Genomic DNA, 18,504 nt, shown 5'->3' with positions numbered 1-18,504 from the left:
TTATCTTTCAACATGTATCTAAATCAGATTTAGAACAATAGTTTAAAGTACAATCTTTTCCTCAGGGGATCTCTGACTTTTATAAATCATGTTTGGTGCAGACCACATCACAAATACCAGGAAATACTGGTCATGTCTAAGCTATAAATATTAAAGCCCTTTTAAAATTTTCTTTATAAAAACTTGCCAGGTTACAAATCGGCAATATCCACGTTTTTCACAACACCGAATAACCTGGCATTAAACAGATCTAGGTGCACTTCTCCTGATGATTTTTAAAACAGATTCTGGAAAAGAAACACTTTTTAGTGAGCATCCTTCATGTGCAAAAACAAAGCATTTCTTTTACACAAATCTTTTGCATCTGAAGATCACCTGGGCAGAGAGTGCAAGCGGGAGGGCTCCACCAAGTTAAGACAGAAAAGTACAACTCGAACTTTCATTGGAAGCCGTATGGATACTATGCATTGGATCTGAGCTGGCTCTGAGAAGGGTGGTGCATCCACCCAAGGCGTTGCAGTGTCCGTGCATGCCCCGAGAGCAGCGTAGCCACCTGAGCACGAAACGGGGCTCCTGCTAACGGCTGCGCCCGCCTGGTTCCTGAGCAACTCCCTTTGAGCATCAGTACTCTCTGCGGCCCAGATGCGGGCTCTCGCCATCCCACACCCTGCAAAGATAACTGCATACTCTGCCCTGAATGTAGCCTTCAATTCCTTTCACTTCCGTATCTTTTAAAGAGGCGTGATAACTTTGGGGAGAGATACTGTGCTCAAGATTAAGGTTTTACTGGGCACGTGCCCCATTATAAAGTTCTGTAGACTGCTAGGCTCACAGGCTACGCTTTGGTTCTCTACATTTGAAATGTGGACACCACGTTTTGGTTTCAAAGATAAACTTGAATTTCAGGTGGCAAATAATGAGATATATATTTATAATATGATTTACTGATTTTTTTTTTTTTTTAATTTCACTCATATGTAATCGTGATGGGGGGCCCTGTAAAACCTAGAACAATAGATCACCTCTTTCCTGGTATGTGTGCATTTTAGAGGTGTGAATGTATGTTATGCATACACACACACTCACATGCACATATATATATAACATGAGCTGCACACATAGATACTCAGCAATCAGGAATCAGGGGTACAATTAACAATACACCAGAAGAGAAGGAGACAGGAAGCTCTACCTGGACAACAAGCAGCAATTTTGCAACCTATACAGTGTTTCAAATAATTTCATAATCCTGTTTTGCTAGCTTGCTACATCTGTATGTGACTTGAATTGAAAGTTGTTGGATTCCTTGGAAACAGAAGAGTTGGGCTAGCTAGATGTGCTTACCTGAGATCCCAGAGTTGATTATAATCAAAGAGCTGGGCAGATCAGTAATGGGTTTATAATTGCTATACAGCTTCTTGCAAATTTGTAGGAAAACTTTATTAAGTCTTTCATTCCTTAGTAAAAACGTTGAAGTTTGTTAGTTTTTGCTGAATGCAGACTTGATTTTTATATTAAACTGGATTTATTAAAAGGATACATAAGCCTGGCAGCTGCTTTCACGTCTTGATGTTTAAATGTTTGAATCAGCACCCTGGAACCACCCTCCCACCCCAACCCATCCCGTTCCATCCCGTCCCATCCCGTCCCATCCCTTCCTATCCCGTCCCGTCCTGTTTTGCCCCATCCTGTCCCATCTCGTCTCACCCCATCCCATCCCATCCCATCCCATCCCATCCCATCCCATCCCATCCCATCCCATCCCATCCCATCCCATCCCATCCCCCCTTCATTATTGTTTTTAATTGTTTAAAAAATACTATTCTATGAAGCCTCCCTAGGGATCCGCTTATGAAAAATGACGGACTGCCTTTGCTGATACTGCTGTTTGCGTCGTTTTCGTTTGTCACACTGGCACAGCAGTAGCATCTTGAAAGTGTTTCTGAATGTTTTGTTACACAGTGCATAGCACACGGGGTTCACCGTGCTATTGATGTAGCAAAGCCAGTACCCCAGGTTCCAGAAAGTTTTGGGGATACAGCTGCAAAAGGTGTTCACCAGAACCATGATGTTATATGGGGTCCAGGTAATGATGAAGGCAAACAAAATGGCACTAAGTGTCTGTGCCGCTTTCTTTTCTTTGATAAGTGACATTCGTTTTCGCTTTGTGATCTGACTTCTGGTCTTCAAGGCAAACTTTTTTGCCAGGGTTGCTTCCTTGAGGGACAAGGGCAGGGCTGCTGATGCCTTGGTCACTGATGAGATGCCATCAGAAGCGGTGGTTGTCTCTGCTGACCCCGGCTCAACTGGAAGCTTAGAAAAGCTCTTTTGGAAATTTCCACCATCCTGAACACTTTTGGGAGGGTGCAATTTTTTAGGTTTCTTTTCCTTCGATTCTGTGTCAGATTTCTGCAGTTCATCCCCTGACTCATGCAAATCTTCCGAGGAGGGTAGCTTCGTGGAATTGAGGATGGCGCTGTGACCAGGAAGCTTCAGCACGATTGAATAGATGGCCCTGGTCTCTGCAGCGATGTCTTCTTCGTCAGAGGAGGCTGAGTTTTCAAGGGAGGCAGCAGCGTCGTTGTTGTTCCAGCTGTCGCTGCTGCTGTGCTCTTGGTCCCCCTGGTCTGCATTGGGTTCCCAGCTCTTCATTGTGAGCCAGAAGTGGCAGCGCCTGTATTTCCTTCGGGTGGAGCGTTTCATGCTCTGCCGTTGCAGCTCGTAGCTGCTGCAGCTCCGGGAGCTGCCTGTCTGGTGTACGAAGCGTGCTGCCTCTGCTTCACTGCCCGAAGCCTGTAGCCCTGCTAACTCTTTGGTGCGTTTCTCGGTCTCCTTGTAGATCCTCCAATACAAAATACTCATAATGGTGACTGGCAAGTAAAAGGCAGCTATGGCAGTGCCAAAAGTGATGACAGGTTCACTTAGAAACTGGATGAAACATTCATCAGGAGGTACAGTCCTCTCCCCAACAAAATACTGCCAGAACAAGATGGCAGGGGCCCAAAGAACAAAAGAGACGACCCATGCTAAACCAATCATCACACCAGCCCTTTTGGTTGTTCGTTTGGCTCTGTACGTAAGTGGCCTAGTGATGGAAAAATACCTGTCAAAACTTATGACAAGGAGATTCATGACAGAGGCATTACTGGCGACATAGTCAATGGAGAGCCAAAGATCACAGGCCAAGTTTCCCAAAGCCCAGTGGTCCATGATGATGTATGTGGTGTAAAGATTCATGGAAATAACACCGATGATCAAATCTGCACAAGCAAGACTCAACAAGAAGTAGTTGTTGACCGTTTTCAGTTGTTTGTTAACCTTAAATGCAACAATCACTAGGATGTTTCCTATGATGGTCACCAGTGCAAGGACCCCGGTGAGGAAAGCAATCAAAACTACTTGCCAGACAGTGTGTCCACCCAGAGGGTCTTTGCTTGTGGCATTTAGGGACATGTTTGTTGACTCCACAGTGGAGAAGGGAAAACTCTCTGTAGTCTGAGGGAAATCATAGCTGCCAATGAGCGATGCTGCTTCATCAAGGAGTCCTGGTCCATGTGAATCTCTCTTCCAGAAGGAGCTCACATTTGAAAACAGGGGTGAGGCTGAACTGTTATTTTGCATGATCATTGTGGCTCTCTGACATAGTCTGCAGCAGGGAAAAAAAACAAAAAAAACCCCAAGTGAACAGGTGAAGACAGTAAATAGATAATCCTCCGCATACTCATACATAAAATCCCTTCAACACTTTGAAAGAGGTCTTTAAAAGCCAAGCTGCCTGTGACACATTCCAAGTCAGATGTGTACGTGGTAGTACTCAGTTTACAGCTGTGATTAATCTGAGCTCTTTGTAGTAATCACGTACTGTTTCCTTAAAAACATTCAGTCACAGAAAAACCAAAACCCCATGAGAGTTTGAACCCACAGTAGTATTAAAATGCCCCCTAACTCTAACTCTTAATTAAAACGCTTCCTGACGGATCTACCCTGAACTCTACCTCTCCACAGCCTACTATCCTGGAGCCTTGAAAAACTAAATGCTAGACACATGGAGCCACAAATCCTCCAAGTTCGAATCAGTGCTGGACCCCAGTGCTATCCTGGCACTAGCAAAACACAGCCCCAGCCTCTGCTGCCTCCAGTTACAACTAATGACAAACAAAAATATTGTTCTGTCTTTCCTTAAACTATCGAGATGCAAGCCAGCATCATTCCACTGTGTCAAGCTACTCTGACCCGTGAGGCTGCAAAGATCTTTTTATTTTCATCTACATTTCGGCTACCTGATAAAGGTACTAAAAGTTCTCATTGGCACTTTTTGCACATGCCACTATTCATTTTTCATGCACATTTTTGTACTTGGACTAAGGATTTTGTACATCTGATGACTTCAAAATGTCTTTGGGGCAACACATTAAAATTTCCTTTGAAAATGTGGTCTCTAGAGTCAGGAAGAAATGTTTGGCAGATGTATGTCAAAGCAATCATTAAACACTTTAGGAAAAGAGGAAAAAAGCATGAAAGGGATCCGTAATTAAGCCTTAATCCTTTTCCCCAAGTACTTATGTAAAATGAAGACATGCTCAGAATAGGAATTTGCATTTCCCTTATTTCATTAACTTCCATGGTCAACTGACTAGATTCGTTGTAATAAATCAATTACATCATCGAGCAGCAAGAATTCTCATGCAAAACTCCTTCGCTGAGAGTAAATGTTAAACAAAATATGCTGTCAAAGAGAAATGTTTGTTCGTTTTCTAACTGTGAATCCTTCCAGAGTCAATATATTATGGCATGAGATACTAATGAGTATCACAATGCACTTGTGTTACACAAAATATTCACCCAAAAGAGGAGGTTTTGGTTTTGATTCTTTAATTAATTTCAAAATTCTGTTTTTCCTTGGTTTTGTTAGCAACCCATAAGACACTACGTGATTTTAAATAGTGCAGCTTCTTTGACATATGCAGTAAACAGACCAATAATTCCTTCGCTTAGCCCATGCACAATAACTAACACAACCCCCCCATATTTTGATATCTAGCGTAAATTAATTTTTCTCCTTATTAATAGGAAGACAAGGTTACAACGATGCTGCCTTATCCTAATCTAATTCAACCCACTTTTAATGCATTCATCATCACATCAGACAGGATGTGAACATAATAATAACAACATAATAATAACAACAGTAAATATTGCTCTGGGAAATCACACAGTTAAATTTAACTCTTTTCCTGATAGAAAGATTGAAAATTTGGAGCAACTCAAACAATTTCTAAAAAGAAAAATGGTAAAAATTTTTTAAACTGTAAACCAACATTGATAACTTTGATTTTCTTAAAATCAAAGTAGGTTGAAACTAAAATTATCTTTTATCAAAGAACTTTGACATTCCAAGTTTTCTTTTATTTGCAAAGTTCATATGAAAGAAATGTGCCGTTTTGCATGAAAATTCAGCAAAAAAGACATTCTGAAGATTTGTCAAGCTGCTCCTCTAAAATGTTCAATATTTTTTACCATTTTAATTGTTCCTTTCCCAAGGAAATCTAAACGAACTTTTCTGAAGAAATTTCACCATGTCCTTGCCATCTATTAGAGAAACTGTGGGACACAATGTATTCCTTTTTTTTTCTTCCTCAAGATATACTGCTTCTGACTATGGAACCGGTGTAGTTCAGGCCACCAAGCATACAGCAACATGTTCTCACCAATCCCTATCATACTGTTTCAAAGAAGCGGCAGAAATCAAACCCGCACTGTGTGAGAGAGAGAGACTCATCCCACCTACACTAATGAAATGAAAGTCTGCAGAAAGTAATTTGCAAAAAGGCAAGCAGAGGTCTGGATGAGAAGCATGCCCTTGCTTTCATTCACACCCCCTCAGGCACACTCATATCAGCTCAATCCTTTGCCTTGACCAAAGACAACATTCATTTACATGCCTATAAAAATGGAGATCCCACATACTCAAAAATTACAAATGAAGGTCCATGGAAACCCAATGTACAATAACGTTCTCCTTCGAAGAAGATAGTGAAGCAGTATTCAAGTTTGGCTTGCCGCTTCCGATGCATGGGTGAAACAAAAACTCAGTTCACTCGTGAGCAACCACTTAAGCAAGTGTTGACAATGTTCCTGCCAGTTGTTTATGGGCCAGGGTGATTAGTCACAGTGGGAAAAAATCTTTGACTCAAACAGGATTGCGGGAAACCATCCTTCTTGCAGTGTTTTACTTAGGAAGCAGGTAGTTTTTCCAGAGCTGTCAGATAGGATGAGGTCAAAACCAGAATGGTATGAGAGAAATCTGAAATAATGATATTTGCTAAATATAAGCCACAAATGATTAATGTTCTAAGGTGCAGACCTTCCTTCACTGACGTTAGGGACAGAGAGCAGAAGATAAAAGCCAGAAAGCACCCCCTCCACAGACATACACTTGTAAAACCTCTACAAGGTAACAGCCAACATAGTCAAGTATTGATTGAGAAGGTAAGTTTCGATGGCAATGATATCTTTATGCTGCTTTTTCATAAAAAAAGACAAGCTGGTATCTTCTAATACACAAGAAAGGACCAGGCAGAAGATACTGATAAAGGAAATGAAACTTTCAGGGCATAGAATAAAAACCACTATCACTTAGAAGTGATGGTAGAAAGAACAGCATTGCTAAGAAAAATAGTTGACAGTTTGGTAGTACTTCCCTTTTTCATTGCATAACACAACCATAAACTAACCTAAGTGTTAGCCTTGGAAGTCCAAAATAGCTACAACATAAAAGATACAAATAATCTTGCAAAATTAATGTATAAACGCTGCAGTATCTATCACTAAGGCATTAAAACGATTGTGAATCCTGTTTAATTGTAGACTTTGAAATTAACCAATAAATCCTTTCAGAAATGCTGTGCTTCAAAAGACTCATCATAAGGAAGCCTGGGAAAAAACTGTACTGCAGCTGCAGTCTTTGAGATGCTGAGCAAGTGCTGGAACCAAACCTTTATTTCTCAGGTCAGTTCTCCCATCCCTGGACTTCAAAGTAACTTCTCTAAGCCACTCTTTCAATGAAAACCTCAGAGTCCTCAGCAGTCCAGTCACTGAGGAAGAGGAGAGGGAGAGCAACCCACCGACAGCTCCCTGCTGCCCAGTGCAATCCTGCAAGCTGGAACTCGGCTTTTTAAACTCCTCAGGCATTCAGGGGATCCTAAACTCACACTGACTGGATTATTTGATAAAATGCAAGTGCTAGCAGGATGATGAGTACAGTCTTTTGTTATTCTGGCTCTTCTACAAGCTCCTGTAATTGAACTGTTTAAATTAAAAAAAAAAAGTATTACCCATATGTTAATCTGCGTAGAAAAAAACTACCACCACCACCATAACATACCAGATCAGCGCAACTGGATTTTCTTCCCTTTAGGAAGCCGAAGCAAGCTAAGTTACCCATCATTTTCCAAAACTGCCATGCATTTTCTGCTTTCTGTATAAGAAGCGTGACAGGGAAAGAGAGGGTGTCCTGGGTCCAAGAAAAAGGACAGCACGCCCTGCCGTGCAGCCTGCCAGCACCTGCCCAGCAAGCCAAGCTCAAAGTCAGAATGATGTGCGACCAAGTGGGAAAGCAGCCACAAATATTTTGGTAAAACAAACAGTGCAGCACAGCCTGAGTGAGGCAAACAAACCAAACTGTGAAATGATTATAGGTTTATATACCAGGATAAGAGTTTACAAATCATTGGTACGATACACTACATTACAATTTCAAGCCAGGGAGTAACAAAGGAAACTATTTTTAGCCCAAGAATATATAATTACTTACCTAAGATTACTGCTATGCTATTCACTGTGGTTTGGGGTTTTTTGTTCTTGTTTCTGCTTTTTAATAAGAGCTTACGACATGTACAGGCCAGAGAACACCAGAGGCAATGTACACTTCCCAGCATTATTCAGGAAAAGTGTAGGCGCCGTACAGGCAGTGGCTATGCAAACTTCCACATGCTTCCTTCCCAACGCACCTCTGCTCCCTGCTCCATTGGAGGGACCAGGATATTAGATATCCCACGAAGACCCATTGGAAGGGAAGGAGGAAGCAGCTGCAGAAACGGTCACTAATTTCAATAAATGGCTATAACGCAGATTTAAAAGCCTGAATTTTTGGAATAGCCTAGTTCCTTGCACATTGCTGTAACTAGAAAGTAAAACAGAATAGACAGTAGGAACAGTTCTTTGACGCATTTTCACTGCATTTCATTTCTCTTTGCTTATTTCATATTTCAGCGGTTTTGTCAATACTTCACATTTCAGTTTACCATATTTTTTCCTTTCCTTAAACCTTCCTATTCACAAACACACAACCTCCATTTTTGCAGAACAGTCTGTTTTCTGTCTGTCTTTAAAGGGCTCTGAGATGCATTTTCCGGGAAGTCAGACGGCACTCTATGGGCTTGGCTGTATGTGAGGTCAGAACCAGCAAGCCTTGACGACTGAAGAATTTCACATCTCATCGGTTTGCACAGACAAGAAAATTGCTTATCTTATTTTTCCATTTTCCTCTGCATTGCTATTGTATACACATTAGCCTAAACAGCAGAGAACTCCATGCAGTGAATTATAAAACTGTTTTCTAACATAAAGAAACCAAGCCTTTAGAATGCTTAATGCACTTACCTAAACTAGCACATAAGCTTTGTTCCAAAACTAATATTTGGTAAAATAAAAATAGATATGAATTTTACAGTTTTCCTGAAATTATTCCCAAGATTACATATACCTATTTTTCAAATCACACATAGTGTTTTTTTTTTAAAATACAATATAGAATTTTAAAAACTTGAAATGAAAAAAATGAAGATGCAAGCATTCACACTAGCATTCAAGATTTTACATTTATTATATAGCAGCTCACATCACCTGCAGCTAGTGTAGCACAAGATACAGGATTCCTTATGAATGTGTATGTGATAACAGGAAGCACAGTGTAATTATCAGTGAACAGGACCTCAGATTTACCATGATTTACTTATACTGATGATTAAATATGTTACACTCAATAGAGTTTTGCATCTTTGCGGAATGAGAATAGAGAGCCAATAGAAATCAATCCCATTATGAAATATCCTGGCCACTGTCTTACACGTTCACAGAAGATACAGACAAATAGCTGATATACTCTTATATTTTTATATATATGTACACATAAGAATATATATATGTGTGTGTATATATATACACACACATATACCTGCATATATATACATATACTTTTGTCATGTTATTCCAAATATTGTTATAAGAAAAGACTGTATTTTTCACTAATTAGCTATCAACTTGATATAGATAAAGCTCAGTCAAACACAGCCCCCTAACACTTCAACACAAGCTCTTCCATTTTCCATCCACAAAGATGTTTTGCTTACGCTTACTAAAATTACCTAGATTTAATGTCAGTGCTTTAAAATCGCTTCTGTGATTAATGAATTACATTTGCTTATTATTTGCTTACTGTGTTGCTGCTGTTAGTGTCTGAGGTCTAGCGTGAGCAAACTGGGAACTCATTTCTTCAATCATATGTGTTGTTTTCATTGCTTTGGAGAGAGCTGCGAGAACCTAATGCACAGCACCAAACTACCTGACCCATCTTCCTCGCTGCCCTGCAGTCAGCAGAAAGGAGCATCCCTCCCAGGGAGGAGAGGCAGGGGGATGCTCCCTCAAGTGTTCCTGCTGGGATGTGTAAGGATGCCACATGGGAGCACCTGAGACTGCCCACCTAACGCAGCCAGGAAATTTGGTATCTAAAGCTGGGCCATGGGAAGAGCATCTTTTATGCCTTAATTTGCCAATTAGCTTTTGCCAAACATCTGGCATCTCCTTCACTTGGACTGACAGGCTTACATTCATACCACCCAGCTATATCTGCAGCATCCACTGTGGGCCTTGCTGGCTTATACTGTGTTTGCTTTTACAATATTTGCTCTTCCAAACACCTTACTTCATGTAGTATGAACTCTTCACTGAGAGTTTTTATGTTATGATAGAAATGTCAGTTTGAATACTAGTATGTTTTAATGGCCAGTGATTTCAGTGGAAACATCTGCTTATTTACACAGCTACAAAAGTAAGAATACATACTGTGTTACCACTAGTACCAGAAAAGAAAAAAAATTTCAGACATGTTGCATCTGTTGCCATTTCAAAAATCCAGATGTGTATTTCTGACCCTTTGCACTTAAGACTTCCATTTAAGATTGAATTTGTTACATGAGCTCTATAATTCTCTTGCATAATTTTTCCAAATATGCCATATATAACATACATCCTAGTCTGCATAGTTAAAAGGACAGTGATTTTCACAGATATCCACATTTACTGAATAAGTGTTTCTGTGCTATTTTTTATTTATTTATTCTTTAGCCTCGGTGACTCAATACTCATTCACTCCATGACTGTTAGTTTCAAAATAATCCTATCTTGAAATCCTCTAAAATGATTCCAGGGAGAACCTTCAGAAACGAGCTACTAATCTCAGTCGTGATGTGGCCTAAGGGCAGGAAGGTTTATCAGGTGTAGCAGCAGCAGACTTGCTGAAGGAGCGGCACTTTTCTTTCTCGGGCACATGCACTTAGTGGTTATTGTCTGAACAACTCATACAGAACAAAGTGAAACCTTCAAAAGCCTAAGCTTGGATGTGCCTACAATTTTCGAATGCTTGAAAACCAGAGCAAATTAGATCTTGCTTAATTAATACAGTAAATATTGACTGTCAGCTCGAACAGTTAAATCTATGAGGTGTGTTCTTATGAAGAGAGGAAATTATTTAAATTCCGACAGTTTCTCTTTCAGAGAGCTTTATTAAAATCACATCCCGTCTGTCTAATTGATATTGGAGGAAACAGACACGCGGTCCGAAACGTAGTCAGAATTACAAACAAATACTGAGAGCACATGAGCAGCCCACTGACTTTAACGCTGTGCATTGCAGGTACCTGGGGACAGGAAGGGTTGGCTGAAGGGCTGGTTACTACGTCAAATTTAAACATGAAATTAGACTGAGAAGAAAGAAGAATACCAGCCATTTAATTATCTTGTTTATGCGTGAGGGGTGTATATTTTTGCCTTTGAGTAAAAAACTATCCATCTTAGAGACTTCATTTCAATATTTTATTATATATACACTTTTTTACATACTATTGCTTAATATTTTGTTATTTATTATGATGTTGAATCGAAGTCATGATCTAAAATTTCACTGTGCACTCAGCTATCTCTTTATGAAATACTCTCCATTGACTCCACAGATAATCCTCCCAATGAGGTATTTACAGATCACATTAAAATGTTGATCATGTGAAATAAAGTAATGGGAATTCTTACACTGAACTATATTGTCCTCCTAGATGTTGTTAAATGCTAGAACATCTTGCATAAGCGTGGAAAAATCTGTGCCTAGATAGAGAGAAAAAAAATTTCAAGCCCTCTAAGTGCATTTCTCCTCTTTTACTAAAATGGCATCCTTCTCTAAAAAATAATCATGTTTGAGCAAATTAATATCAAGAAGAGCTCGTTAGCAATGCTAGATAAAACAAGCAAATTTTACTGTATTTGTAATCCAGCCCTATTTTTAGTAATCCTTGCATGCATTTAAAATCCATATTTAATGTGAATATCTTTAATGAAACTGCTTTAAAACAAAGTAATCAATTGATTATGCTATAAAAATAAATACATTTTTGCTTTTACCATTTGTTCACAGACACAATACACCACCAGGGAAAACTGGAAAACAGTACAAACATTTTTCAAGTATCAAAGAGGACAGAGAGCTAGACACTGAGCTTCAAAGCAGCTCACCTGACACTCTTCTAAATTTCATTTGTCTGCAAGAAGAAAATGAAATGACAAAATGCTGTCAAGCCCTGAAACCAGAAAATTGAAAATACTTTTTTTCTGGAAATCCTTTCCATGGAGGGAAAATAAATAGCCCAAACTAAAACATAAATAAAAACTCAAACCACAGTTTTGTTTTTCTGCCTTTTTAAAAACTATGGTTTTTTTCTTGGGAAAATAATTCCATTTTCCATCAACTTTAAGCTGAATCTCAGATATTTTTTGATAAATGCTGCTGAAAGCAGATGAGCTCCACTTTGTTATTTATTCACGGAAAATAATAAAAAATGTTTGTGTTTACATCAAGGTCTGGCAAAGAGTTATCAAAGCCTCTGGTCCAGATGTCTTGTTTACCTGGTGTCAGGTCCTATTATATGAAAGATCTCTAACATACATCATTTAAATGTGTTAAATAACATGAGTTTAAAGTTCTTGTGAGTCTGAGAGAATCCTAAAAGGTTCTAAATTGTACTTTTGCTGACCACTGCATTTTATACTGTGACCATGGCATTGCACACAGGTGCTAAAAATGCAGACCACCTACTATAGCTTTTGCTGATGATGGATAGTTTGGCAATTTTACATAAGATGCAATAAAGTGACTTGAACAATGTTAGGAAACACTCTATTAAGGGAAATTTATTGTTATTGGCTTTGGTGATTGAAATATTATTGCTATCTACTGCAGCAAAACCAACACTCCCACACTGGACAGATGGTTTACTTAAAAAGCTGAAAGGAAAAAAAAGAGGTTGCAGCTAGAGGAAAAAAATTGCTAAGAAATAGCTATTAACTAATGAAATCTACATAGATATTTGGACACTGGAACTATTTATAATGAAATTTTATGAGAGAAACTTTGTGTCAGAACGTTGTTTTTAATCACATTGCTTATTTAGTCTAAATAATGCTCTAAAACATGGAATCATAGTAATGTATTCAAGCATCTAGTTTGGTTTCAAGTGAAAATTGGCAAGGTTGGTCAGAAAATAACATTGTCAGTGTGTTTATTTATTTAATTGTATTACAGAATGGAAATTCCTAACAGTTGAGATTTGGGAATATCCTTTCATACTGATAATTTGATCAAAGCATAAAAGCATATGAAATTTGCCAGTAATTTATTAAGGAATGGATCTATTGCCCCGGAGGTGAAGAGCTCTGTGTGTGCCCTTTTTATAAATTATATTTCTTTAATACAATTGTAAGCAAAATGCTATGATATAGTTGAAACGAAATATTTTTTACCTTAATGGGACACCTTGGTAATAAATCGGACAAAAAAGGAAAAGGCTTTGTTTCAACAAGCTACTGGAAATATTTGTACAAATACTACGTTTCATTATGCACCTGTATATTTTAAGTCAATCTTCCCATCTGTTTAGAAGTGTAGTTTAATACCCACTAGGTGGCACAACAGTTACTCAGAAGCAAAAGTCTGGCCTTTGCAACAAGATCTTAACTAGCCTTTCATAAAGCCTATGTCCTACACGTGGAAATTATAACCAAATTATATCTATTCCTTGATAGGGACAGCAGCTAGAAGAAATGCATGTCATCCAAATATTGGTCTGAATCAAACTAGCAGGCAAATTACCGACAACTGTGTTTGTGCTGTAGCCTAACTTCTTTTTTTCTTAGAATAGACACATCTGAAAGTCCTGATGGAATTCTTTAACTTAATCAAAATGACCCATCCCAAACTCCGACCCCCTGTACGCATGCTCCCAGTCTCTGGGAAATCGATGGTAGCAGGCACTGCCGATTTTAATGCATGCAAACAATTGTCCTTTATTCAGATAGAGACAAGTAATTAAATAATGCTCCAATGCTATAATCTTTTTTAGTGTTTGTTTGCAGGGTTGTTTTGGTTTTTTTTTGGTTGTTTGCTTTTTTGAGTTACACAGCAAGATAAATGGAGACATGCCCAATGAAAATAGTCCTGACAGAGAGGGAGGAGGTGCTAATGAAAAATTTATTTTGAGTTATTCTACATAAATGCCTGTTGGTAACCCTCATGGCAGGGTCCTCTTCCTACTAGCATTTCATTAGGTTGCTATATATACTTTGTTTGCTTGAATACCTACCTTTTCTGCCTATTTGAAATACATCCCAAGAGTTTGAAGTTTTTGAACTACAGTCTTAAAAAATCAGTTCTGGTATAAAGAATACACTTTCACAAAGCTGTGATTTTATTCAGTGTGCAGAATGGACCTGCCCCAGCAATTAATCACAGTTGCACAGCAGGGCATGGGTTTCTTTAAGACACTCTTGCCTTATGGTTGTAGGAGGTATGTAGTAAAGGAGGCACAAGGCTGAGGAGGCAAAAGGAAGGACTCACAGTTAAATAAGTTAAATGTGGAACTCAAGTGTATTTCTAATTCTGTCACAGGGTTTCCACACTCTACAGGAGGAGTGACTTATGCAGATCTTTAAAATAATATCACCTTACCTTGAAAGGATACTTCAAAGCTGAATTTAGTAGCACACAGGCATTCCTCAACTTTTGTATATGCAGTTTTGCAAAATGAATGATCTTGAACTATATCTTTGCAGGTTTTCATCTGCATGCTTCTAAAATGTTAAAATCGTTCCGTCAACAAAAAAGACCATTTTTAAATTCAGAAACTATATATTCATCTACTACACTACAAGTTTTCTACTCACTATCTAGCTAACACACTTATGGTACACTGCACTCCCTCCTTGTTGCTGAGGATTCATGCATTCTGACATGGCAAATAGAAAGACATGGAGATATAATTACATTAGCTGTAAAGGTTGCTATCTAAGTAACAGGATTTTGCTTCTAAAATAAGAAGATAAAGTGGACTCATAATTGTTCGCATTTGCTCTTTCAAGCCTATAAAACCTGCATTTTGCAAACCCATTACAGTCTAAGATAATCAACAAAAGACTTAAAATCAGGAGTCCTAGCTATATTAGAAGGAAAATATTTCTCCTAGCTTTGGTATGGTTGCTCAAATGGCAAGTAGAATATGTTACCTCCAGAAAGGAAGTGGAAAGCTAAAAGAAAGAGGATCTGCACCTAGAAAAAATATCTCCTGCCCTGAAAGGTCAGAGGAATTTTAATGCTTGAACTAAGAATAGGGATGCACGCTGCATGTGGTTTCACCGAGTCCCATTGCCCAAAAAAAGAAGTATTAATGCTTTATTAAGTATTAAGATGGAATGGAATTTCCTTCCATTCATCTGCCTTCATCTTCCAGCTGCCCCATTTTTATGCTTTGGTTTGCCAGTGAGCTGTACTTCCAGGTTGCTGTGGGTCTATCTGACCAATTAGTTTTTAGGATCAGAAAAGAATTCCCTATTTGGTTGCCATTCAGGAGGGTATTTTGTTTGTTGTTTTTTTAACCTTTCTTGGCAGTCCTATAGTTATACATGTGGGTAAAAGCTCCTAGGACTGAGAAGTCTTAATCAGGTAAGTATCTGCAGCAATCCGTGGACAGACTCTAGATGAGGTAAATGGATTTTGGATTTCTGCTGGTGGACATCAGAGCAATGGAGAAATGGAAACCTCAGTTGCTGCTCTTGGTCCCCTACCCTCCCATTTCTTTCAGGATGAAAAGTTTACTGTAGAAGGGCCGGTGTAGGCTCTGCCTCTTGTTCACCTGCATGACCTGAGCAACAGCTCCCAGAGATGTTTTAAATTCCGTATTCCCAGTTTGCAGGACTTGCGAGCTGGTTCCCCGTGTTCAGAGAGAAGCTTGTACTGTAGTGTCACTGTGTCCTCCTAAAAAACCTGCCCTGTGGGCCAAGGGATGTTCTTTGGAGAGGAAGAGGTGCAGCTAGGGTTTGCACCCAGGGCTGGAGTACTAGGGGAAAAGTGAATAATCAGCATAAACTGCATGTGCTTGTGAATGCTTGTGTGTTAGAAGCTCCTGGAGCCCTGTATGAAATGCCACTGTACAAACAACAACAACAATCTGGATAAAGGTAAAAGGAACATGGATTATAAAATACAGTGGAAGGAATGACAGAAGGTAAAACAACTGAATAGGTAGAGCATGGTAAAAAGATTATTAAGATGCAATCTGGTAACTCCTTATGGGAACCTGAAGTCAGCATGGAAAGCAGGGAGGGCATGCAGGCAATCATCCCTTTTGGGATAAGGATTCTTGTATCTCAAAGTAGCAAAATCACTTGAAATAAAGAGACATTTCCATTAGTTGGAGCAACAATTCTCTGCCATCAGTCCTCCCTCTTCCTACGGTAGCCTTCATGGCTTACTCTGTAAGAAAGGGAAGGTATTACAACCTCAGCTATAGTTAGGAGAGGAGTCCAGGTCTAATGGAGTGAAGATGTCAAGAACAGCTGGGGCTTGTAACCCCCTTCTAGAGAAATAAGCATGTTCAGTGATGAATTATTCAAAATTAAGCAAGAATAATAATTGCTTGAGAGCTGCTGGAAAAACTGCCTCTGTCCTAAAGAACCTAAATTTTCGTTTGTCACAGCAGAAATACAAATTCAAAGAGCAGGAAGGGAAGGACAAGGGTTCTGTTAATAATATCAGATGTTTACAGAGCAAGACGAGTGCACAGAGTTGTTTTGGCATATATTATAAACAAATCATTGTCTTATTTCTCATATGTGTGACAGCAAAAGTGCCAGCAATGACCTTAGTGAAGAGAAGGAAGAAGCCACACTGCCTCCCAGACTTTCAGGAAACCCACACCTTGTGTTAAATAAATAAATAAATAAATAAATAATCCCTCACCCAGTTACTTCAGTTTTACACCATTTCAGATGAGACAGAGGTCTGATCGCAGATGCTTGGTACAGTAGCATGAAGAACAGAGCTAAAAAGAGAATCAGGTTTCCAAAGAGACCAGGCGTTACGGAGGAGCCAGTGACTCTGTGCAGCGAGCTGTGGCTGGGTGATGGCGGATGAACATGTGAGCCTCTAAGTCAAGTCCTTTTTCCTGCCACTCCAGCAGCTGCAGAGCAAGTCTCTGAGCAAATCCACCATGCTTGCTCCTGAAATAGTCATTGCACGTGACCTCTTCAATTCAGTATTGTTTTATGAGCGAAAGGAGGCGGGGAAAACTTAATCTCAATAAAGCAAGAAGACATTAAAAGTGACAGATGAGAAAAAGAAAAGCAGCTTGTTCCCAGGCCTATCCTCACATCAGTGAATTGCCGTAGCAGAAGAACAGCACAGATAAGCAGTGGCCCATCTGATACTCTGATCCCCCCAGAGATACCAGCAGGCAGCTAACGGACCCAGCCTGGGGCTGGCTGCGCTGGGACCCCCTCCTTGCTACTTGGGAGGCAGTGGTCGCTGAAAAGGAGCGAGTGTACGGTGTCTTAATAAACCCATGGGCACAAGGAAAACGCACTGGCTGGTTTTATCTCTATGCGCATGAAATACAGGGGGAGAGGACACGTGGAAGAAAACTGGAGCTGGCTCCTCAAGTGGTTCTGTGCTGAAATGTGATAAAAGACTTGAGTCTTCATCCTGACTGCCTTCTTTATCTTTTCTCTTTAAATGACAATCATATTTTAGTGATAACTAAGAATTTTCATGGGTCACTCCAGAAGTGACGTGCAAGGCATATATCCATGTTTATGAAAGTGAACGTGTGAATATTGTGTTAACGTTTGAAAAACCTTGGTCTTCAGGAGGTCAAACACTGTTGCATTGTATGATTATTGCCAGCAATAGTCAGGCAAGACTGAACAGTGCAGGAATGTGCCTGAGTTGCTATATTTATGCACAGCATTTCTAGCAAAGTGGGGTTTTTTGGTAATCCTTATAGCTACAAGGATCCTGCATCCTGAGTTCTTCTGTGCACTTCAATGTATTGTTCTCAGACGTACAAGCAAACAAACAAAATACAACCACTGTCCCCTCTTTGCGTTCCTTGGTAGTGCAGCAGAGCTCAAAGTTGCTTATACATAAAGACTTCTGTGTCATAAATCCCTCATCCCTCAATCTACAGATGATGAAAAATTTCACATCAGTGGTCAGTTAAAACAACATGTATCCCTAGTCTCCCAAGAAGGAAGCATTTTTTAGCATTTTAGGTTTTGATCCAAGAGAGATGTTGATATTTCTTTCTAAAAATGTTAAAGAGACTTTTGAGGGCACAAAATACAAGAAGATGCTCAAGCTCCACCAAATTAAAAAACTGTGTAAACTGGATGTCCACCCTGTCTCTGCCCTAAAGTCCTATCTTCTCTTCGATATTGCCAGTTTAACTCTGTCCAAATTGTTTCAATAGTACGAGCTTTCAAAGAAGACACGTTAGGACAAGTTAATTCATATCAGGAGGACGTATTGTTTTCCCTGTAGCCCGAGAAGACTAATTTGAATTTGTAACAGTAAATTGAACTATAGCTGTGAATAGGAATGCAGGACCCGTCACTGTAACATAGTCCGACCAGAGGAGCCAGACAACGACATGGTGGTGCGGTGGTGTAACCAACATTGCTGCAGGCAATGTTTAAGGAGTTTTCGAAGATGAGGCAGCTCAGTATCCCTGTCCTGCTCGTAGGTGGATCCATAATCACTGGCTGCTGGCTTCTTTAAGAGACCAAATACTTACACCAGATGGACCTCTGCTTCTTAGGATTGCACAGCCAAGATAATGTTTCAGGGAGACA

The 18,504-nt window shown here is 39.5% G+C and overlaps 1 protein-coding gene across 1 annotated transcript; it reads right to left on the bottom strand.

Moving 5' to 3' along the window:
* Positions 1–1,824: 1,824 nt before the first annotated feature.
* On the bottom strand, positions 1,825–16,797 carry CHRM3 (cholinergic receptor muscarinic 3). The gene is made up of 2 exons (XM_075148141.1): positions 16,616–16,797; positions 1,825–3,646 (listed from the first exon to the last, which is right to left on the bottom strand). The coding sequence occupies exons 1-2, from the start codon at positions 16,684–16,686 to the stop codon at positions 1,825–1,827; spliced, it is 1,893 nt and encodes a 630-aa protein (XP_075004242.1). The 5' UTR covers positions 16,687–16,797.
* Between the last annotated feature and the right edge of the window lie 1,707 nt (positions 16,798–18,504).

This window comes from Calonectris borealis, chromosome 3 (assembly GCF_964195595.1).
Source record: "Calonectris borealis chromosome 3, bCalBor7.hap1.2, whole genome shotgun sequence".
NCBI classification, from domain to species: domain Eukaryota; kingdom Metazoa; phylum Chordata; class Aves; order Procellariiformes; family Procellariidae; genus Calonectris; species Calonectris borealis.
The sequence above is the reverse complement of the archived record's forward strand: the minus strand, read 5'-3'. Positions and strand labels throughout refer to the sequence as shown.